Source organism: Engystomops pustulosus, chromosome 4 (genome assembly GCF_040894005.1).
Source record: "Engystomops pustulosus chromosome 4, aEngPut4.maternal, whole genome shotgun sequence".
Classification (NCBI taxonomy): Eukaryota; Metazoa; Chordata; class Amphibia; order Anura; family Leptodactylidae; genus Engystomops; species Engystomops pustulosus.
The window spans coordinates 212,445,913-212,464,851 of NC_092414.1; the positions used below are offsets into that span (position 1 = coordinate 212,445,913).

Here is an 18,939-nt window from a genome sequence, read left to right on the forward strand (position 1 = left end):
TAATTATCTATAAATAATATAATAATGAGACAAGATATAAAATAAATAAAATATATAAGAAGGGGAGTCCCCCTGGGCACATGAAGCGCCATCGCTGCATAGAATATGGAGGAGGGAGGGAATGGGGTGATAATATATTGTGACTTGCAGTTCTTGCATAACTAAAATCTTGTTTCCTTTCCTTTTGGTATTTTTCTTAATTCATAAATACATATTAAAAAAAAAAATCTCATACTGCTACATATCTAAAAAATACCCTGTAGTCCAGTGTCCTCCCCTTCCCACTGAATCCCTTGCCCCTCACCCCATCTGTAGAGCCGTCTCAATCACTGTCACATTCCATCTTCAGGTCAACCCCTTATCTAAAGGCCTTGAAACCTTTTCAGCTCTTGTCTTAAAACCATAGGGCAGAAGATGGACTGGAACGTTGGGGGGGGGGGGGGCAGCTTTTTAGGCATTCAAGCATGGAAATAGTCAAAATTCTTGGAGCATGGCCAGTAATTGCGACTATTTCCCCCCTTAGACCACCTCAAGCTAAGTGGGTGCGGAGGGCTGTCAAGAGGGATGTGCCCGTTTGTGAAGTGGGCTGGCGTGGTAGGTACACCTGCACAATAGCTATAGGAGCATGTAGAATATATATAAGGAGGCCAGAGCCTCTCTATATATTTAGAAGCTGGGTTTATATCAAACGCTGGCACAATATGCACCAGAAAGTAATAATCCCCCCTCCCCATTATTTCTTGGGGAGCAATTTTCCTAATACAATATTTTGACTTTAGGCGCTCCATTGTTCTTCTTTGAAGCAAACCTGTCACCAGGAATATAATTTTTATAATTTTTATAGAGCTTCATTTTACCTTACCTGGCTCCCTGCCAGCAGTGTGTGGTGAGTCCTGGGGAGGGGGAGGCTGCAGCCTGTGTGTGCCTCGGGAATTCTTCCTCACCTTCTCACCAGAACCCTTCCCTCCTCTGGGTGCCCAATGCACATGACAGGAAGAGCGGAAGGGCATAGGGAGCTGGATGAATGAAAGAATGTTATGCTGTGGGCAGGGAGCCAGGTAATGTGAAATAGACTTTTATAAAGTAGTGGCAGTACTCAGAACACTGACAAGGGCATTTTTAAAACCTGTCACCAGCTAAAAATGACATTCCCGGTGACAGGTTTGCCTAGCACATGTTTTATGCTTTGCTCGCACATCTTCTATTGCTATACATTGCTAAAACCTTTTATCTGTTCTTAATGGCTGATATCTTCTTCCATTGATTAAATGTTCCTCAGATAGAGCCTTGGCCAGAATGAAAGTGTTCAACACAGTTTCTTCCTCCATAAATTGATTTTATTCTCTTGCACATTCGGTGACTCCTTGGATTATTGGGGACCTTTAAAACAGTGGCCCACATTGTCAGCACCAACCCCCATAGGGCTTGCACATGTATTTATCAACAGTCTTCACCAGTTCTGTGTGTTGGCTGCTCTGTGTCTGACAAGACAGAAAAAATGTGCCCTTAAAGGGGCAAGTTACTGCTTAGTTGGATCGAGCACCACAATTCTGCAGCACGAACAAAGTGCACCAAAAAAATGGTGGCACTTCCCAAGCAGTGCAGGGGGCACCAGATTCATAAAGACCGGGGGGCCAGTATTATTGAATCTGGCGCCCCCTGCACACTACACAGGCAACTGCACTTAGTACAGACTGCACTGTTTTTGATAAATGTTGGCAAATGTCTTTTGTTTAGTTGAGTTCTGTTTATTGTAGGATGGATTTATGTTTCCTTCTTACTTCCTCTTCTGCAAAAAGGGGAAGTCTCATCTTCCGAGGGCACCTCACACCTCACGCCTTCTCCCATCCAGACAGGAGCCACATTTATCGAAGACAGTGCAAACTGTACTATGCACAGACACTTACTAAGGGCCAGTGAGATTCTACAGTAAGAAGTTGTGTGATTTATTCATTTCGAGGTTCTGAAAGCCTCTTAGGACCAGTCAATTGTTTTTAATAGTCAACCAATAAAACTACTCCCTACAACAATCCCTACTGTTCTCACCAGATTTTAAAAACAATGATATCAGTTATTTTCTAACCTTACAATCTACATGAGAAATGCACAGCCGCTCACACCTGAAGGCTCTGCTATTTATTGCTATACATAGATATCCCATACATTTATTGCCACCCGTAGCCTTCACAGCACAGAGTCAAAGATCACGGTGATATAAGAGAGGTTCCTCCTCGGCTCTGTCAGTTTCTGCATTTGTCCGCTATTGATATTGATTAGTGAATGGACTGGGATTTACAGACCTAATACAGACATGGCCGGGGTGGCCACCCTGCTCTTGGTGTTGGTGCTTCTAACAGGTGAGAAAAAACTTTTTCAGAATCTTTTCAAGTCTCTTATCATAAGTTTCCAGAAGCTGATGTCTGTATATATTGTAAAAAACAATCTCATATTGAGAGAAGCATAAAAATTGAGGCAATTATTGTGAATTTTGGCCAACAGTGGGCAAATGCTTTCGAATGGATAAATGTTTTTGGAAAATGTTTATAAAAGCTTGAAAGTGTTTTAATAAAACTAATAAAGACTGTCTATCAAGTAGATGATCAACATCCCATAGGGCAATCTCTTGATTTTGTGTGAGGTATCAGAGTGTATTATACGGCATTAAAGGGAACCTACCACCACGAATCTACCTATAAAGGTAGATCGGGTGGTAGGTGGATGTAAGGGATGTGAGGATAGCTCTTTTTAGAGCTAATCCTCACGTCCTGCTAACTTTTACTAAACTTTATTCCCTTAATATGTAAATTTACTTATGCGGCATCTGAGGCTACACGGAGCGGCTACTCCACGCCCCAGTAGCCACGTTACTCGTCCTACCCTGTGTGTGTGGCGCGCAGCATCTGACAAGCCGGAGTTCTGCGCATGCGCAGTAGCTCCGGCCTCGGAGCCATGGCTGCTCAGCCGCGGACCTGCGTTCTGCGCAGAACGCCAGCATGTTGGGCGAGGGCACGCAGCTACGAGGAGCTGTGCGCCAAACACACAGGGTAGGAGGAGTAACGTGGCTACTGGGGCGTGGAGTAGCCGCTCCGTGTAGCCTCGTGCCCGGCTACTCTACGCTCCAGTAGCCGCATAAGTAAATTTACATATTAAGGGAATAAAGTTTATTAAAAGTTAGCGGGGACGTGAGGATTAGCTCTAAAAAGAGCTCTCCTCACGTCCCATACATCCACCTACCACCCGATCTACCTTTATAGGTAGAATCGTGATGGTAGGTGCCCTTTAAGCAAAATCTTCATTGGTAGATCTGTTTCTTGAAGTAAAAAGTTGATTTTCCATTAAATCTTCCTTTTACATTTAGAGCAAAACAATAAGGTTATGGAAATTAGTATTAATAGTTAATGCTCTCAATTATAGGGAATGTTGAGTTGCCAATAAATCATGGTTTGGGCTTTTTCTAAAAAAAAAACAACGTAATAAGTGCTCATTTATACAACGGTTTTACGACGCAAAATTCAGGTCAACTATTGGGTCAAAAATTCCACTGCCTTTCCAACATGGATTTTGAAAGACCTGCTCTTTATTCGGAGCATCATCAACCCAGATTGTGCTTGGAACAGAAGTCCACTTCCCACTGGTTTCAAAGGTCGAGAGATTTTTGTGGCGTGTGTGAACAAGCCCTAAAGAACGCTGAATGGAAAAATAAAGTTACAAAGCTTGGAAAATTACAGGACCTTATATCCAGTTTTATGTAACGTGGTCCTTCTATTGGTAACGAGTCCCTTAGACCACAAGAGCTGCTCCCCCTAATTCATTATGAAAAGTTTTGTACCGCATAGACTTTTTCTATCCTAAGGGGTCCCCTTTAAAATACTGCAGGATATATCTCCCCGGTAAGGGGTTAATAAACCCCCCTTGGCACATTGCAGGGTGTATATGAATCTGCCAGGACCCAGAAGCTCTTGGAGTTCCCCAGAAGATGATCCATGGTGAGATGTAGTTGGATGTCCTAGTTGTCAGCCAAATGTATTCGACCAGCTCCCAAATACCCCCACAAGTAAAAAGCATCATGGACCTTTATGAGCTTTCAAAAAAAATTTTCTTTTTTTTACGGTAATTTTTTTGTGATCAATAATTTTATACAAAATTCCATTTTTATCTATAATGTAGATAAGCTTTCTTGTGCACCAGGGGCATGACCACATCTACTCGAGGACCTACTTTCTCTCTTTTTGTACATTTTACTCTTCTACAGAAGAGTTAAATGATAGGGGGCATGGAGCCCCCCCCCTTCTTTGGATTCTCACTCTATAAACTAGAGCACAACAATTTATTTGAATGGACCCAATGTTATCTTATATTTTCTCTAGACCCACCCCACCCCGCGACAACTTCGACCAAAATTTGATCACTGGTGGTGGCTAAACTGTTTCTCTGTAGTTATAGAATAACTTAGAAACTTTGTATCATCTCAATGAGTCCTGGAAATGACTCGGCAAGCAGTTGGAACCACAACAATCAACCATAATATTAAAATCATGGAAAGAAAGTATTAAAGGAGTATTCCAGCCTTATACTACCTGATCGGGGCCAAATAGAGATTGTGGGGGATATTTATCAGGCATTGGCGCCACTTTTTTTGTTTCTGTTTTTTACTCAACTCATTCCAAAAGCCATAACTTTTTTTTTTTTCCCTTAACAGATATATGTGAGGGCTCGTTATCTGCAGGACAAATTGTGCTTTTTATGGGCTCCATTAAATATTCCATGCACTGTACTGGGAAGCTGGAAAAAAAAGTGTGGTGAAATCGACAAAAAATATATTTGCTGCCTTTACTTGTGGGCACTGTTTTTACAGGTTTCATTATGCATTTCAAATGACCCCTCCCCTTTATTCTTTGGGGTTTTAGTATGCATAAGTAGATTTTTAAAAAAAAATTTGTGCAAAATAATAAATTGCCATTTTGATCGATTCTGAGGCCAATAACTTTTTCATACGTTGAAATATGGACTTGTATGTGGTGAACATCATAATTATATTTTTATAGAATGGGAATCTTTGAACGTGGTAATACATGTTTAGGATTTTTATTGTTTTTTTTATATGTGTTCTAGGGAAGTGGTCCCCAACCTTTTTTTGCCCAGGGACCAACTGTGAGCATAAATTTTTTCCAGGAACCAGTGAGCGGGGGGTGGGTGTCATTGGGGCAGATTTATCAAGTGTCTGAAAGTCAGAATATTTCTAATTGCCCATGGCAACCAATGACAGCTCCGCTTTAAAATATTCATGAGCACTGGTGAAATGAAAGCTGAGCTGTGATTGGTTGCCATGGGCAACTGGAAATATTCTGACTTTCAGACTGCTTGATAAATCTGCCCCATTGTCTCATAGCCAGAAATGTATGTTTGCATACACCACCATAACTCCCTATGTGGTCAGCTTATATGGTCCCATTTCCTGAAAAAGCATCTCCCCCACTTACCTATATACTCGAGTATAAGCCGACCCAAGTATAAGCGATGCCTCTAATTTTACCACAAAACCTGGTAAAACCTATATTTTTTACTCGAGTATAAGCCGAGTTTGGGTTTTCAGCACATTATTTTGTGCTGAAAAACTAGGCTTATACTCGAGTATATATGGTATTTTGTCCCCTTTTAGTGTATAGCAAGCCTTCCCCTTGTATTATTTTTTTTTTAGTTTTTATTTTGTATTATTATTTCACGCCACCCAGGGTACTTTAACCCTTTGGAGTCTTATTGCTCATACTGTATTACAATATTTTGTAATATATTTGACTGCTGATCTCTTATACCCTGCAGAAAAGTTTAGTGCCAATGACAGGCCTACAAGTCTCCATGTGACTGTAGGCTGTCATGGCAACTGGACGGCTCACTCGGGTGAAGTCACCGAGGGAGGAGCACAGATTAGCCATCCAAGATGGCGGCACCCACACTGGCAGCACTGTTAGGTGCCTCGGTCTGCTTTGACTGTAGCACTTAACAGGTTCACTTCTACAATTACTGCCACCACCAACTGTGGCAGTTAGAGGTGGGTGTCAGCTTGTTATACAGCCGTGTATGGAGAGAGCTTACCCATACAACATCCGCAGCACCAGGACATTATAGTACGTTGTGAAAGCGGTTACATGATTTAGGGGGGTATTTATCAAGTTATTATCTAGTTGCCCATGGCAACCAATCAGAGAGCAGCTTTCCTTTTCCCACAGCAGTTTGGAATATGAAAGCTGAGCTCTGATTGGATGCTATAGGCAACTAGAACAGTTCTGCTCTCAGACACTTATGATAAATCTCCTCAATTGTCCCGGGATTGTCCTAAATGCTGATTATGTCACAGATTTATTCGAACCTGGACATGGACCAGAATTCCTCATGTGTTTTATTTCCCTTTACAGATACAATATCCAGTGAATCCTCTTCTACTGATGGTAGGTAAATCCCCTAACAGGAGACCTTCCTCATTATTTTCACCACGTTACTTCTATAAAATGTTTTTCATTTTTCTTGTGAGATAAATTTGATAGAAAAGAATAAACAAAAAGGTATCAAAAATCCTAAATTAATGCAATCAAATAATATGGGGGGGGGGGGGGTGAAGTAAAGGGTCATGACCTGCCAAGAATACAGGCTAAAAGTGGGAAAATGTAAGTCAACTAATGTGGGATAAATTTAGAAAAGAAGTACCAGATTTAAAAATATTGGATAGGATTAAACAAATAAATATATACCCGAATATAAGCCGAGGTACCTAATTTTACCACCAAAAACTGGGGAAACCTATTGACTCGAGTATAAGCTGAGAGTGGGAAATGCATTGGTCACAGCCTCCCAGTATATAGTCAGCTCCTGTAGTATATAGCCAGCCAGCCCCCTGTAGTATATAGCCAGCCAGCCCCCTGTAGTATATAGGCAGCCAGCCCCCAGTTGTATATAGCCAACCAGCTACCAGTAGTATATAGTCTGCCAGTCCCCAGTAGTGTATAGCCAGCCCACTATAATGTACTGCCAGCCAGCCCCCTGTAGTGTATAGCCAGCTCCCTGTAGTATATCGCCAGCCACCCCACTGTAATGTATAGCCTGCCAGCCCCTTAAAGTATTTAGCCTGCCAACCCCTTAAAGTATATAGCCAGCCCCCCTTTAGTATATATTGCCTGCAAGCCCCCTGTAGGGTATAGCATGCCGGCAAAAAAAAAATGAACTGACTACTCACCATTCCGACAGCCCGGGCAGCTTCTCTTCATCTTCATGCCGCAGGTCCGTGACATCTCCGCGGGCAGCGCCTCTTATTTCTTCACGTGCGCCGGCACCAGGTCCGTATCAGTTCCGTGCACATGGCCAGGCCGGCACACAACTGTGGTGTGTGCACATCGAGAAGTCGCGACCTGCAGCCGGTATGAAAAAAGAAGAGACACTGCCCATGGAGCTGTCACTGACCTGCAGCATGAAGATAAAGAGGAGCAGCCTGGGCCGTCGGAATGGTGAGTGGGAGTGAGAGCCAAGTGGGAAATTTTCAGCACAAAAATTATACTCGAGCTTATACAGTAAATATTTTTCTATACAGCACCCTCATATTCTAGTAACAAAAGAAGACAGAATAATAACACGGTCAAGTGGAATAATTAGAATGGGGACCCTGCTCGGAAGAGCTTACAGTCTATGATGAAGAAAGGGGGGGCACAGGAGGAATAAGAGCTTGTACAATGGTCACAAGAGCTTACAGTCTATGATAAAGAAGGAGGGGGGCACAGGAGGAATACGAGCTTGTACAATGGTCACAAGAGCTTACAGTCTATGATGAAGAGGGGGGGGCACAGGAGGAATAAGAGCTTGTACAATGGTCACAAGAGCTTACAGTCTATGATAAAGAAGGAGGGGGGCACAGGAGGAATAAGAGCTTGTACAATGGTCACAAGAGCTTACAATGTATGAGGAGGAAGAGACAACATAGGAGGTATCATCCTCCAGCATTTTTTGAAAAGGTAGCAGAATAAATTAAGTAAAACAAAAAAATAAATAAAGCTGCAGGAGGCAGTCACCAGCCGTTATTTTTACCTACAGAGTCCACGGAGCATTGGTATTGGTATTGGTATTGGTATCAAGTGCTGTGGAATAACATAGATGTTGAGAGATGAAATCAGTTGAAGTCTGGTAGATAGGTATTAGTCTGACAGTCCAGGGAAGAGCAATCCAGAGAATCGGTGCAGCTCTGGAGAAGTCCTGGAGATGTGAGGACTAGGTCTGAATTAAGGAAAAGAATAATCTTAGATCACAGGGAGATTGAATAGCACAGGTTGTACTCAAAATTTAGTACAAAGAGATGAAAACGACTTGACTGATCACGTGACTGAATATAGATCTGCAGTCTACAGCAAGCGATGCAGTGGCCTACGGCTGATTCATCAGTGAGCTTGTTTGGGGAACAAAGATTAACCAGACAACCAACCACCCTGCCATTATCCTAGCATAAAGACTGGCCCTCCGATGCAGACTGGTGAATAAACAAATGAACTGGTACCAGACTGTCCAATCACCAGGTAGCAACCCTATATGTGGATACCAGACACATTTCTGTCCTATATACGTTACATGGTACACAACATTCCAACATGGATGAACATAGGGGGAATCTTTCCCATGGAGGGCGCCAGGTCTTTGTTAGATTTGCTCTATTTTTTACATGGGACTGGGATAACACTTTAGGTGACATGAAAGTTCATCGCTAATACTTATCTTATCTTTCAGCAACATCAACAATTTTCTGTCCTTCAAGTACTGAGATCACCAACTCTTGGACCCCATCCAGTAAGTGACTCGTCTCCTCATAACACATGTGGTCATTCTTAGGTATTACACATGTCTCACCTGCAGACGACACACGGGATGCAAACAAAGGTCAACGGGACCGTAATTAAGGTCAACAAAGGTCAACGGGAAAGGCCTTATGTAAACAAAAGTCAACAAGACCGAAACCCAAGGCCTTATGCAAACAAACATGTGCTCTCCCGGGTGAAGGAGGGGTGAAGGATGGGTGAAGGAGGGAGTGGGGGTGAGCGCTCCCCACCCCTCACCTCTCTGTAGGGAGCACTGCAGCCTGGCTGTACATACAACAAGAGATAGAGTGTCGTGCTTACCGTACCGTACCGTTTTGTGCACAATGTCCTTCTCCTGCTAGCTGCCATTGGTAGGGCTATCATACGACCACCATATACGTTTTTGTGAATGATGCCTAAGTCTTAGATCACAATAGCATTTCTCCCATAAATCCCTGTTCTTCATCATTTTTACACTTATTCAATGGAGTAGCTTCTGGTCTGTAGCTCCCAAACCTTCAGCTGCTCTTCCTTTTCGTCAGAGGGACCTTTGGGACGAATGCAGTTTACATCAGCGCATGGGCAATCAATGGGCATCGGGTGACCTGGATACAGAGGAGGGCAAAATAAATCGGAGGTTAATGACCCATTATACCTTCCTCAGACATAAGAGCGAGGGATCTTCTCGACTTCAATACAGAGTAACCTGCTAACGACCCCCCTCCGCTCAACGAAGGTGAAAGAGGGACCTCAAGGACAGGAATGAATAAATTAGGCAATTTGAATGCAAAACAGTACTTTTTCATGTATTATTTTAATAAACTGACAATGAGGGTTATATTTAAACTATATTTCCTGCTTTTATAATTAATTTAACCCCTTAGTGACCAAGCTCATTTGTGCCTTGATGACCAAGGTCTATTTTTCGAAACCATCATGTGTCACTTTATCTGGTAATAACTTTAGGACGCTTTAACTTACCCAAGTTTTTATTTTTCGTGACATTTTGTACTTCAAGTTAGTGGGAAATTTTGGTTGATATATTTAGCATTTATGAAAAAAAAGGTGAATTTGGTAAACATTCTGAAACAATGGGGCAGATTTACTTTCCCGGTCTTGTCGCATTCCCGCTGTGTGTTGTCCAACGAGGATTTGGGTCCGGCGTGATTCACTAAGGTCCGATTCTCTTTCTTTTGCGTGAAAGCCGGTCGCATGCGGGGCAATTCGGCGCAAAACAGAAATATTCGGGAAACCCCATGAAAGTGCGGCGTTCGGACCCTTAGTAAATGTGCCCCAATTTGCTATTTTCATAATTCAAAGAGGGGCATTTATCAATTTTGGTGCAGGGTAGAATGTAGAATCGTTCTATATTTTTCGGTGGGATGTAAGTTTGTGGTGCATGGGAGAACTCCCTAGAATTGCTTTTAGTTGGGCACTTTTTGAGTCCGCAATTTGCGCCAAAAAAACAATATGGAAAAATGGAAGCGCAAGAAAACTGTTGGATTCACAAGCGGCAACACAATTTTATGCCCAAAATTAGAACAAGTCGAGAGTTTCGGAAAACACCAATATTTTGGTGATGGGGCAGATAGGAAAAAAACAAAGCCAGTTTTCAGTTTGGAAAAGCCAATTGCCACCCAAAATCTTCTGTTTTTCAAACTGATAGTCTTACTACCCAAATTAGTTACTAACATTTCCCATATCTCAGCTTTGTGCTGGAGACATTTTACACGTGTCCCTTTTGTTTTATTATGAGGCTAGAAAGATCACAAATCAAACAGGAAAAGTTTAGAATCAATAATTTTAGGGACCATTTTACTTCTATAGGGGTTTTGGTAGTTCTGTTACTAGAACCCTCCCCCCTCAATATCCCCCGTTCTATTAACTTCACCCCTGAAACGATTCAAAACAGAGGGTAGGACGCTTGCTAACCCTTTAAGTATTTTACAGAGCTTCAAACAAAATGAAGATTTGAATCGAAATTCACTAATATGTATCATTGATTTTTTTCCCCTTTTTTGGGGTCACCCATATAGTATTGCTCTGTTATTAACTTTTTTTGTTTTTATTTTCCTCTATAGAGTCTTCAGGGGACAGTACAATAGAGGAAGGAACCTCTTCCGGGGTATCTCCATATTCGTCCTATACATCCGATACAACTGGTAGGTAACAGAATATTTACAGTAAAATATGAACATAACAGTAACATTTCTGAAAAAATAACTTCAATTCTTGTAATTAAATACTCTGGAAAACTTTGTTAAATGGGTTTTTCCTAACCTCAGTGATGAGACCACCACAGATCACAAAAACGAAGGGTCCAATGGGGTCCCAGGTACTTCAGTTGAACCCCTGGTTTTTCCCGGGGATTAATGGAGCAGACGGTAGCACATGACCGTTCTGCTCCATTCAACTCTATGGAGCTGATGGAGATCGCTGAGCGAGGACCTAGCCCCTACTTCTTGGAGATAGCAGATCAGTAGTGGATTATTATTCAGGCAGTTTGGGTGGTAGTCTAAGGCCCAAGCCTTCTAGAGGGGCCATGGCCACCCAAATCATCCATTAAATTTTATACTGAGAAGGACCTTCACCCATGAAATGCTCTACCTATGTTCCTGCTCTCATGTACACAAGAGCTGTTTTAGGACCTTTGAATTTCCTACAAAGGTCATTAAACCACAGATTGGAAGCAGCAAAAGGGGTGCATCCTCCTTTCCCCAAGAAGCTGATTCTAGAACCAGATGTAGCAAGATTCCAGACTCTTAGGGGCTCTAATATTCATACAACCCAGGACCCATTACAGTCTTAATCCATAGAGATGTGCCCGAATTATTAAGAGGCTCTGATTTCTTAATAATTCTGGTGCATCTTAAGATGATCTATGAAATCTCATTATGGTTCTTTCATTGCTGCTTATTATGTATCTTCCTCTACTATAGAATATTCAGGGGACAGTACAACAGGTGAGGAGACTTCGTCCGGTGTATCGCCATATTCATCCTCTACAACTGATACATCTGGTAGGTAACCAAATATTTCCCTCAAACTATGTATATAACAGTACAATTTATAACAAAATCTGTTGTACACTTTGTAAAAAGAAATATTGAAATTTGTTCTCAGAAAATCAGTTGTTTCCATCAGATCTCCTTGGATTTCAAATGTGAAATATGCATAAGTACACTTATAGAAAGTTGGAGAATATTGGGGCTCAGTAATGTTGTGCCTTAGTCAATGCTGACCCCTAATCGGTTGAGACTGTTCCATGGGTTGTGCAGTTGAGATGAAGTCCATCTATTGGCTACTTGTCTACAACATTCTAGAACAGTATGGAACGAAGCTTCCAAACCAAGTAAAAGGATATCTTCCATTAGGGTGAAGGATAGTAAACCAAGCACACTGACATACTGGTGTGCGCCCCCTCTGGCAGGATCTGCTCTAATTTTAGCTTCCTATGCCCTTGTTTTTACAAAAAAAGCATAAAAAAATGATGCAAATGAGCCTTAGAGGCTCCATGTTTCATAGATGATAATGGAGCCTGGAACCCATCCGTCTCATTTGCATAAATGTTAAAGCTTTGTTTTTCATAAAAATTAGGTCATAAAAAACTTAAAGAAGAGCAGATCCTGCCAGAGCGGGCGCGCACTGGTATGTCAGTGTGCTTGGTTTACAGGTCTCGATCCTGGGGGTAGATGTCCTTTAACCTGCACTATGCTGAGACTACTTGTGAGAACAGTTACTAACAAAAGCTCGGCCCACAAAGGTTTTGGGGTCCTATCATCATGCTTAGAATTCTTGCCATTCCACTAAAGTTGGATATAGATACAGCACCAGAATGTTCGATTCGCAAAACTTCTACTTTTCTCTACACAAGCAAACATCTCACTTTTGAGCACGGAATCTAATCCAGATCCTACATAAAATTATATACACACAACGTTATATAAATGTCAAAGCTCAATTTTTTATATGTACTCTCAAAATGTGAGGGCGGTCTACCATCTGTAAATATGATGGTAGATGTCCTTCAAGATCTCCCCTTGAATGAAGTTCCCATTGAGGTCGATGTCCCAGTCACTTGGGGACGATTGGATGGTCTTCTTACACACCCCAACAGGAGGCTGTCTGAACTGAAGCTGATCCCTTATCCTAAAGATTTGTGATAAGTTTCTTTTGTGGGATGATCCCTTTAATGACCCTGCTGATAAATATTCTATTCACATGCAGGGACCACATCGGATTTAACCACTTCATACTCCACGGCTTTTCTAACTTATAGTAAGTATCTACAGATTGTGAGTTACTTGAGTTGGACCGAAAATAACTTTTCAGTTGATCCATATCCCGAAGGACTTGATTCAAGGTTGGAGACCCTTAGGGAACACATCATGTGGGGACCCCATTAATATATCCAGGGTTATTGGCAAATCACTATCTAGAAGGCAACAAAATATTGGCTATTTTAAATAGTTGTCAGAGACTTAGACCTGGATCTGGTGTCCACAGTTTAAAATGTGGTAAATTTTTGGCCTGGATAAATGTGAGGCTGGTCTGTGGTTTAGGCCTCTTTCACATTGGTGTTGTTTTTTACGCCCGTGGTTCAGTGATTACCACAGATGCCTCACAAAGCTATTGTTTTCCATGGTTTTCTTTTACATTGGCTTGTACTTTTACTGATCTGTGGTCCATGGAAAAAATAATGAAACGTCCTATTTTTTTCACTGATGCGGAGTCTATGGGTCCAACAGGTGTGATGTTTTCAACGCAATCTTAAACCTACAGTACAACACCCTGGAGATAGATCATATACTTTTCACTCCATCCCACACAACACATGGCAGAGACTGGACTACATTTTAGTACAATCAGACCAGATACGGCAGGGTCTTGTCGGCAGAGATAGGCCCTAGCACTATTTCGGATCACGCCCCAATTTCAATGACACTCCTGATGCCGCAGTTACCGGTGAAAGAGTGGACATGGTGCTTAAACGAAACTCTTTTGGACGATGAAGCTCTTCTATCCGAGCTTCAAACTAATTCGGCTGATTCCTTTGCCGACAACGTTGACGCAGGGCTCGATCCACTAGCGTTGTGGGAGGGCCAAAAGGTTGTGGCCAGAGACTACCTTATGGAGATGGGAGCTAGGGTTAAGAAAAAGCGCAATGCAATGACCGAGGGGCTGCTCAAGAAAATCTCAGAGCTGGAGCGTCTGCAAAAACGCTCTAAGGCTTTGCAAGTAGAAAAAGATCTTAGGGCAAAACATAGAATTTACGCACATGGGGACAAATGCAGCAGAACTATGTCTAACTTAGTGAAAAAAGCACAAGGTCGTACATATATCTCTGCCATTAAGACACTAGGGGCTAAGGTACAAAAAAACAGAAGATATAGCCAAAGTATTCCAAGAATTTTATGCAGATCTTTACGATCTGAGGAGACATGAAAGCAGTCAGATCAAAAGAGATAGGATATCTGACATCCAGGGTTCTTAAAGGGGTGTTCCAGGAATCAGCATAATTTATATACAAATGGGCACTCAAAATAGAAGCTAATGTGTAATTAGTTGTTATTTAAAATGTTGCTCCCCTTAGCAGAAAATGCTGGTGACATAGACTGTAATGAAGAATTAAAATGCTACTGGCCCTTTAATCAGTCCGTTAATTTCCTCCGCGCGGTCCGTTGCAGAGCATACACAGGACACAAGATGGCCGCTGGTCACATGTCCACATCACATGTCCTGCACCTGCCTGGGCAGGGTCATGTGATCACCACTACGTTTGGCTGTAGCTGGTTGGTTGCAGTGCATCCAGTATGGCCAGTGTTTTGGTGATGGCAGTTACACATCATTACTATGGTAACAGAGCAAGAAAACCTGTTAGATCATCACCTGGAGCAGAGCATAAGAGGGAGGAGGAGTTACTGAGAACTAAAGGATCATGGGACTTGTAGTTTCCAGTGGCGGCCATCTTGGAGATAACTCCACCTACTTTAGAGAGGCCATAAATTTTGTAAATCATAAAATCAAACTATGTAAGCTCAGTTTTGTGACTAATGACATTGAGTAGTGTTGTATTCATTTATTTATATCATCATGGGTTTTTGTGTCAGACGATCATATTCCCGGAATACCCCTTTAAGCAAAGTACAACTACCGCAGCTAACTGAGCCAGACTGGGACTCCCTAACGCAGCCTGTCACAGTGGAGGAATTGGAAAAAATTATCAATACTATCCCTAGCGGGAAAAGCCCAGGCCCAGACGGGTTTACCATCGTTTTCTATAAAAAGCTAAAAACATTGCTGTTACCCCATCTCGCCAACGCGTGTAATGCCCTCCTCCAGGGTCAGCCAGCACCTCCCTCAATGCTTGCGGCTCATATAACCATCCTACATACAGCAGGAAAAGGACCCAGAACAGCCCGGGAGCTATCGTCCCATTTCGCTGCTCAATATTGGTTTAAAAATTTGGGCCAAATTGCTGGCACACAGACTGATGCCGCTCCTACCCCGACTCATCTCAGAGGACCAAGCTGGGTTCGTTAAAGGCAGAGAGGGAAAGGACATTGGGGGTCATTTACTAAGGGCCCGATTCGCGTTTTCCCGACGTGTTACCTGAATATTTTCGATTTGCGCTGATTTCCCCTGAATTGCCCTGGGATTTTGGTGCACACGAGCGGATTGTGGCGCATCGGCGCTGGCATGCACGCGACGGAAATCGGGGGGCGTGGCCGAACGAAAACCCGACGAATTCGGAAAAACCGCCGCATTTAAAACAAAAATTCTGTCTCGGAGCTTGCACTTACCTTCACTCAGCCCGGCTCGGTGTATTCCAGTGCGTTCTGATGCTCTTCAGAGCAGCAGCGCCACCTGGTGGACGGCGGAGGAACTACCTTAATAAATCCCGGCCGGACCCGAATCCACCGCAGAGAACGCGCCGCTGGATCGCGAATGGCCTGGGTAAGTAAATCTGCCCCAATGTGGCTAGAATATTAAAGGCAATACACCTAGCTAAAGCTCGCAAGTCCCCTCTTATCCTTCTTGGAACAGATGCCGAGAAGGCATTTGATTGGGTTGACTGGATGTGCATGAGGGAAACCCTATTGAAGTATGGCTTCCCACCCAGCTTTGTAGAGGCAATTTTCTCGCTATACAGTGAACCCTCCGCACGCATTAGAGTAAACGGAGAGCTATCAGCACCTTTCTCTATTCATAATGGAACGAGGCAAGGTTGAACCTACAGTACAGTATGGCGGACAAGGAGACAAAACGGATGCATCATGGAGATAAAACGAGACAAAATGGAACAGTTGCACAAGGGAAGGTTTTACCAATGTGAAGGAGCTGTTACTATGTAGCATATACAATCATACCCAGGTTGCAGGGGCAGGGAGAGGCACCTATGTCATAAGCATTACAGGGGTTGACCACTTGATGTTTTTGTAATGTTTGGGGGGGGTTCGGATAATAAGATTTTACAAGTATAAATCTTCTAACAGTTCGGCACCATTTAAATATCCCTGGTTCAGAAATATCTTTTACCTCATCAGCTGCAATTACTTTTCATAAAATGGCAGCAGATGGAGGGTCATGTGACCCTAACTTTCCATGACCAATCTACCTTCCAGGACCTTAAGCCATAAGGTCCTGAAAGGGATATATACATGAAGTAAAATGGCCAAACCCTTTAATCTTTAGGTAAAAGTGAGAGATTTTCTCATTTTTAAACTTATTTTTTAGGTTCTTCGGAGGCAACAACATCAGATCCGTGCGTTTCAATTCCTTCAACCACAGGACCATCCGCCATTGTAACTACAGATGGTAGGCAATATATTTCTGCGCGTTACATTGGAATAGGTAAAGATCTTGTATGACAGGGGGTGTAAGATGAGTGACACCGCCGGCAACATCTGAAAGAAACCGCAGAGTGTTTCTCCGTAATGACTTTGGCAAAGTTGTAACGTATTTTCTGTGGTGAAATCGCAGAAACCAAACAGAGTTATTTCATCTTATTAGTGTAAAATAAAGTTTTAGCAAAGTGACAGAATGCTTTAATCTGCTTTTACTCATGCTGTGTCTTCATGCTGACTTTGGCTCTAATCATGTTAAAATATATTCCAAAAATCTTTCCATAAATGGACCATAGAATCCAAATGTAATCTGATGCAAGTTCTATTGGTCCGGCATTGCTAGTTATCTCCAGTTGTCCATCCTGGATGCTCCTTCCCTACTGCTGCTATGATTGGCCGTGTGTCTGACACTAGTGTGTATTCTGCCTTGTTCACACTGTGCTGCTACCACTGGGATTGCAATCAATAGCAAGAATAAATAAATGACACCGAAAGTTCAATCAGATACATTGGGGCAGATTTACTTACCCGGCCCATTCGCGATCCAGCGGCGCATTCTCTGCTCTGGATTCGGGTCCGGCCGGGATTTATGAAGGTAGTTCCTCCGCCGTCAAGCCAGGTGGCGCTGCTGCGCTGAAAAGTATCTCAACGCGCCGGAATGCACCACCTCGGACCAGGTGAAGGTAAGCGCTCCCCAAGCAACACTTTTTCGGTTTTTAAATGCGGCGGTTTTTCCGAATACGTCGGGTTTTCGTTCGGCCACGCCCCCCGATTTCCGTTGCGCGCATGCCGGCGCCGATGCGCCACAATCCCGGGACAATTCAGGTACACTCGGCGCATATCGGAAATATTCGGGTAACACGTCGGGAAAACGCGAATCGGGCCCTTAGTAAATGACCCCCATTGTCAGTGGTCGAAGTGATTTCAGTTGAGTGGGGGTGGAGTTGATACCTCTTGGAGATCCAGGCAATATTCAGAACATTCAGCTTACCAGATTACCATTACTAAGGACAAGTACAATAAGTGCAACAGCTTCAGAGTCTGTAAATGGTCATATAATAGTTGAATAGTGGAAATTTTCCAGCACATTGGAAATTGGGTAATTTATTGACCATATCTTTTTTTCTTATGGGTGAAGGTCCCTCTCTGAACTGTTTCAGCATTCCGTACTTTCTGCTACCGCTACATAGGTCATTGGGACCGAATTGTTGCTGGTCCCGATAGGGTCAGCTCCAGGTTTCAGTAGGCCCCTTGGCGACAGAGCCTCAGTGGGCCCCTTTGCATTTAACTGAAACAGTCTCCTGTTCCCTAAAATATTCCCTAATTTATAATCCCAAACAGCCCCTCATGGTTAATTTATATTAAGCCCCCTCACTCTTTATGGATTCTTTAGATACAGCCTCCCTTACCTTCATGAATTCCTTATGTACAGCCCTATGTTGCCCCCCTAGCAGCTCTGGGCCCTGACACGTGCACTGCTGGCGCCGGCCCTGGATCCTGCTCTTTCATTCCTTTTTACATTGCTTGTATTTTCCTCTATAGAATCTTCAGGGGACAGTACAACAGATGAAGGGACCTCTTCGGGGGTATCTCCGGATTCATCCTTTACAACCGATACATCTGGTAGGTAAAGAAAATATTTCTCACAAACCATGTACAGTATATAAGCAGTTAATTTCTGAACATATAGTTTCAATTCTTACTACTATATATGCAAACAATGAAATCTAAGAACTTGTGAAATATTCATTGTCCCAGTCCGGGTCGGCTCCAAGTTTGAGTAGGCCCCTGGGCGACAGAGCCTCAGTGGGCCCCTTTGCAATGAACTCATATGGCGGCATCAAAAATTCATTAACGAAAACAGTCTCCTGTCCCTAGTTTATCATCCCAAACAGCCCCCTCATGTTTATTGTGTATACAGCCATGTCATGGTTATTGTGTATACAGCCTCCTCATGGTTCTTTTATATAAAGCCCCATACACATCCTATGTATTCATTAGATACAGCCCCCTTCACCCCCATGGTTTCCTAATGTACAGCCTTATATGGGCCCCCCAGCAGCTCTGGGCCCTTTGGCTTGCCCGATGATGCCCAGTGCTGGCGCCAGCCCCGCTCCCAGTAAACCGGAAGTATTGTAGGTTTTGGCTGGAAAATGCTATGAATCCTGCCTTACTGGATGCCACCCCAACTATGTTGCTGCCAGTGGATCATAATGTTTGGTGGAGATGATGGACTCTTTTTCATTACTTGTAATTGTATTGGA

General features: G+C 42.9%; 1 protein-coding gene across 1 annotated transcript in view; it reads left to right on the top strand.

Annotated features, from left to right (window-relative positions):
• The first annotated feature begins 464 nt into the window (after positions 1-464).
• LOC140128569 (uncharacterized) overlaps positions 465-18,939 on the top strand; it is a 46,871-nt gene continuing 28,396 nt past the window's right edge. The window contains exons 1-12 of the mRNA XM_072150267.1: positions 465-594; positions 1,758-1,929; positions 2,278-2,357; positions 5,821-5,898; positions 6,005-6,049; positions 6,414-6,446; positions 8,761-8,820; positions 10,910-10,990; positions 11,768-11,848; positions 13,056-13,106; positions 16,566-16,646; positions 18,218-18,298. Of these exons, the coding sequence (XP_072006368.1) occupies positions 465-594; positions 1,758-1,929; positions 2,278-2,357; positions 5,821-5,898; positions 6,005-6,049; positions 6,414-6,446; positions 8,761-8,820; positions 10,910-10,990; positions 11,768-11,848; positions 13,056-13,106; positions 16,566-16,646; positions 18,218-18,298 (973 nt within the window). The remainder of the gene's footprint in view (positions 595-1,757; positions 1,930-2,277; positions 2,358-5,820; positions 5,899-6,004; positions 6,050-6,413; positions 6,447-8,760; positions 8,821-10,909; positions 10,991-11,767; positions 11,849-13,055; positions 13,107-16,565; positions 16,647-18,217; positions 18,299-18,939) is intronic.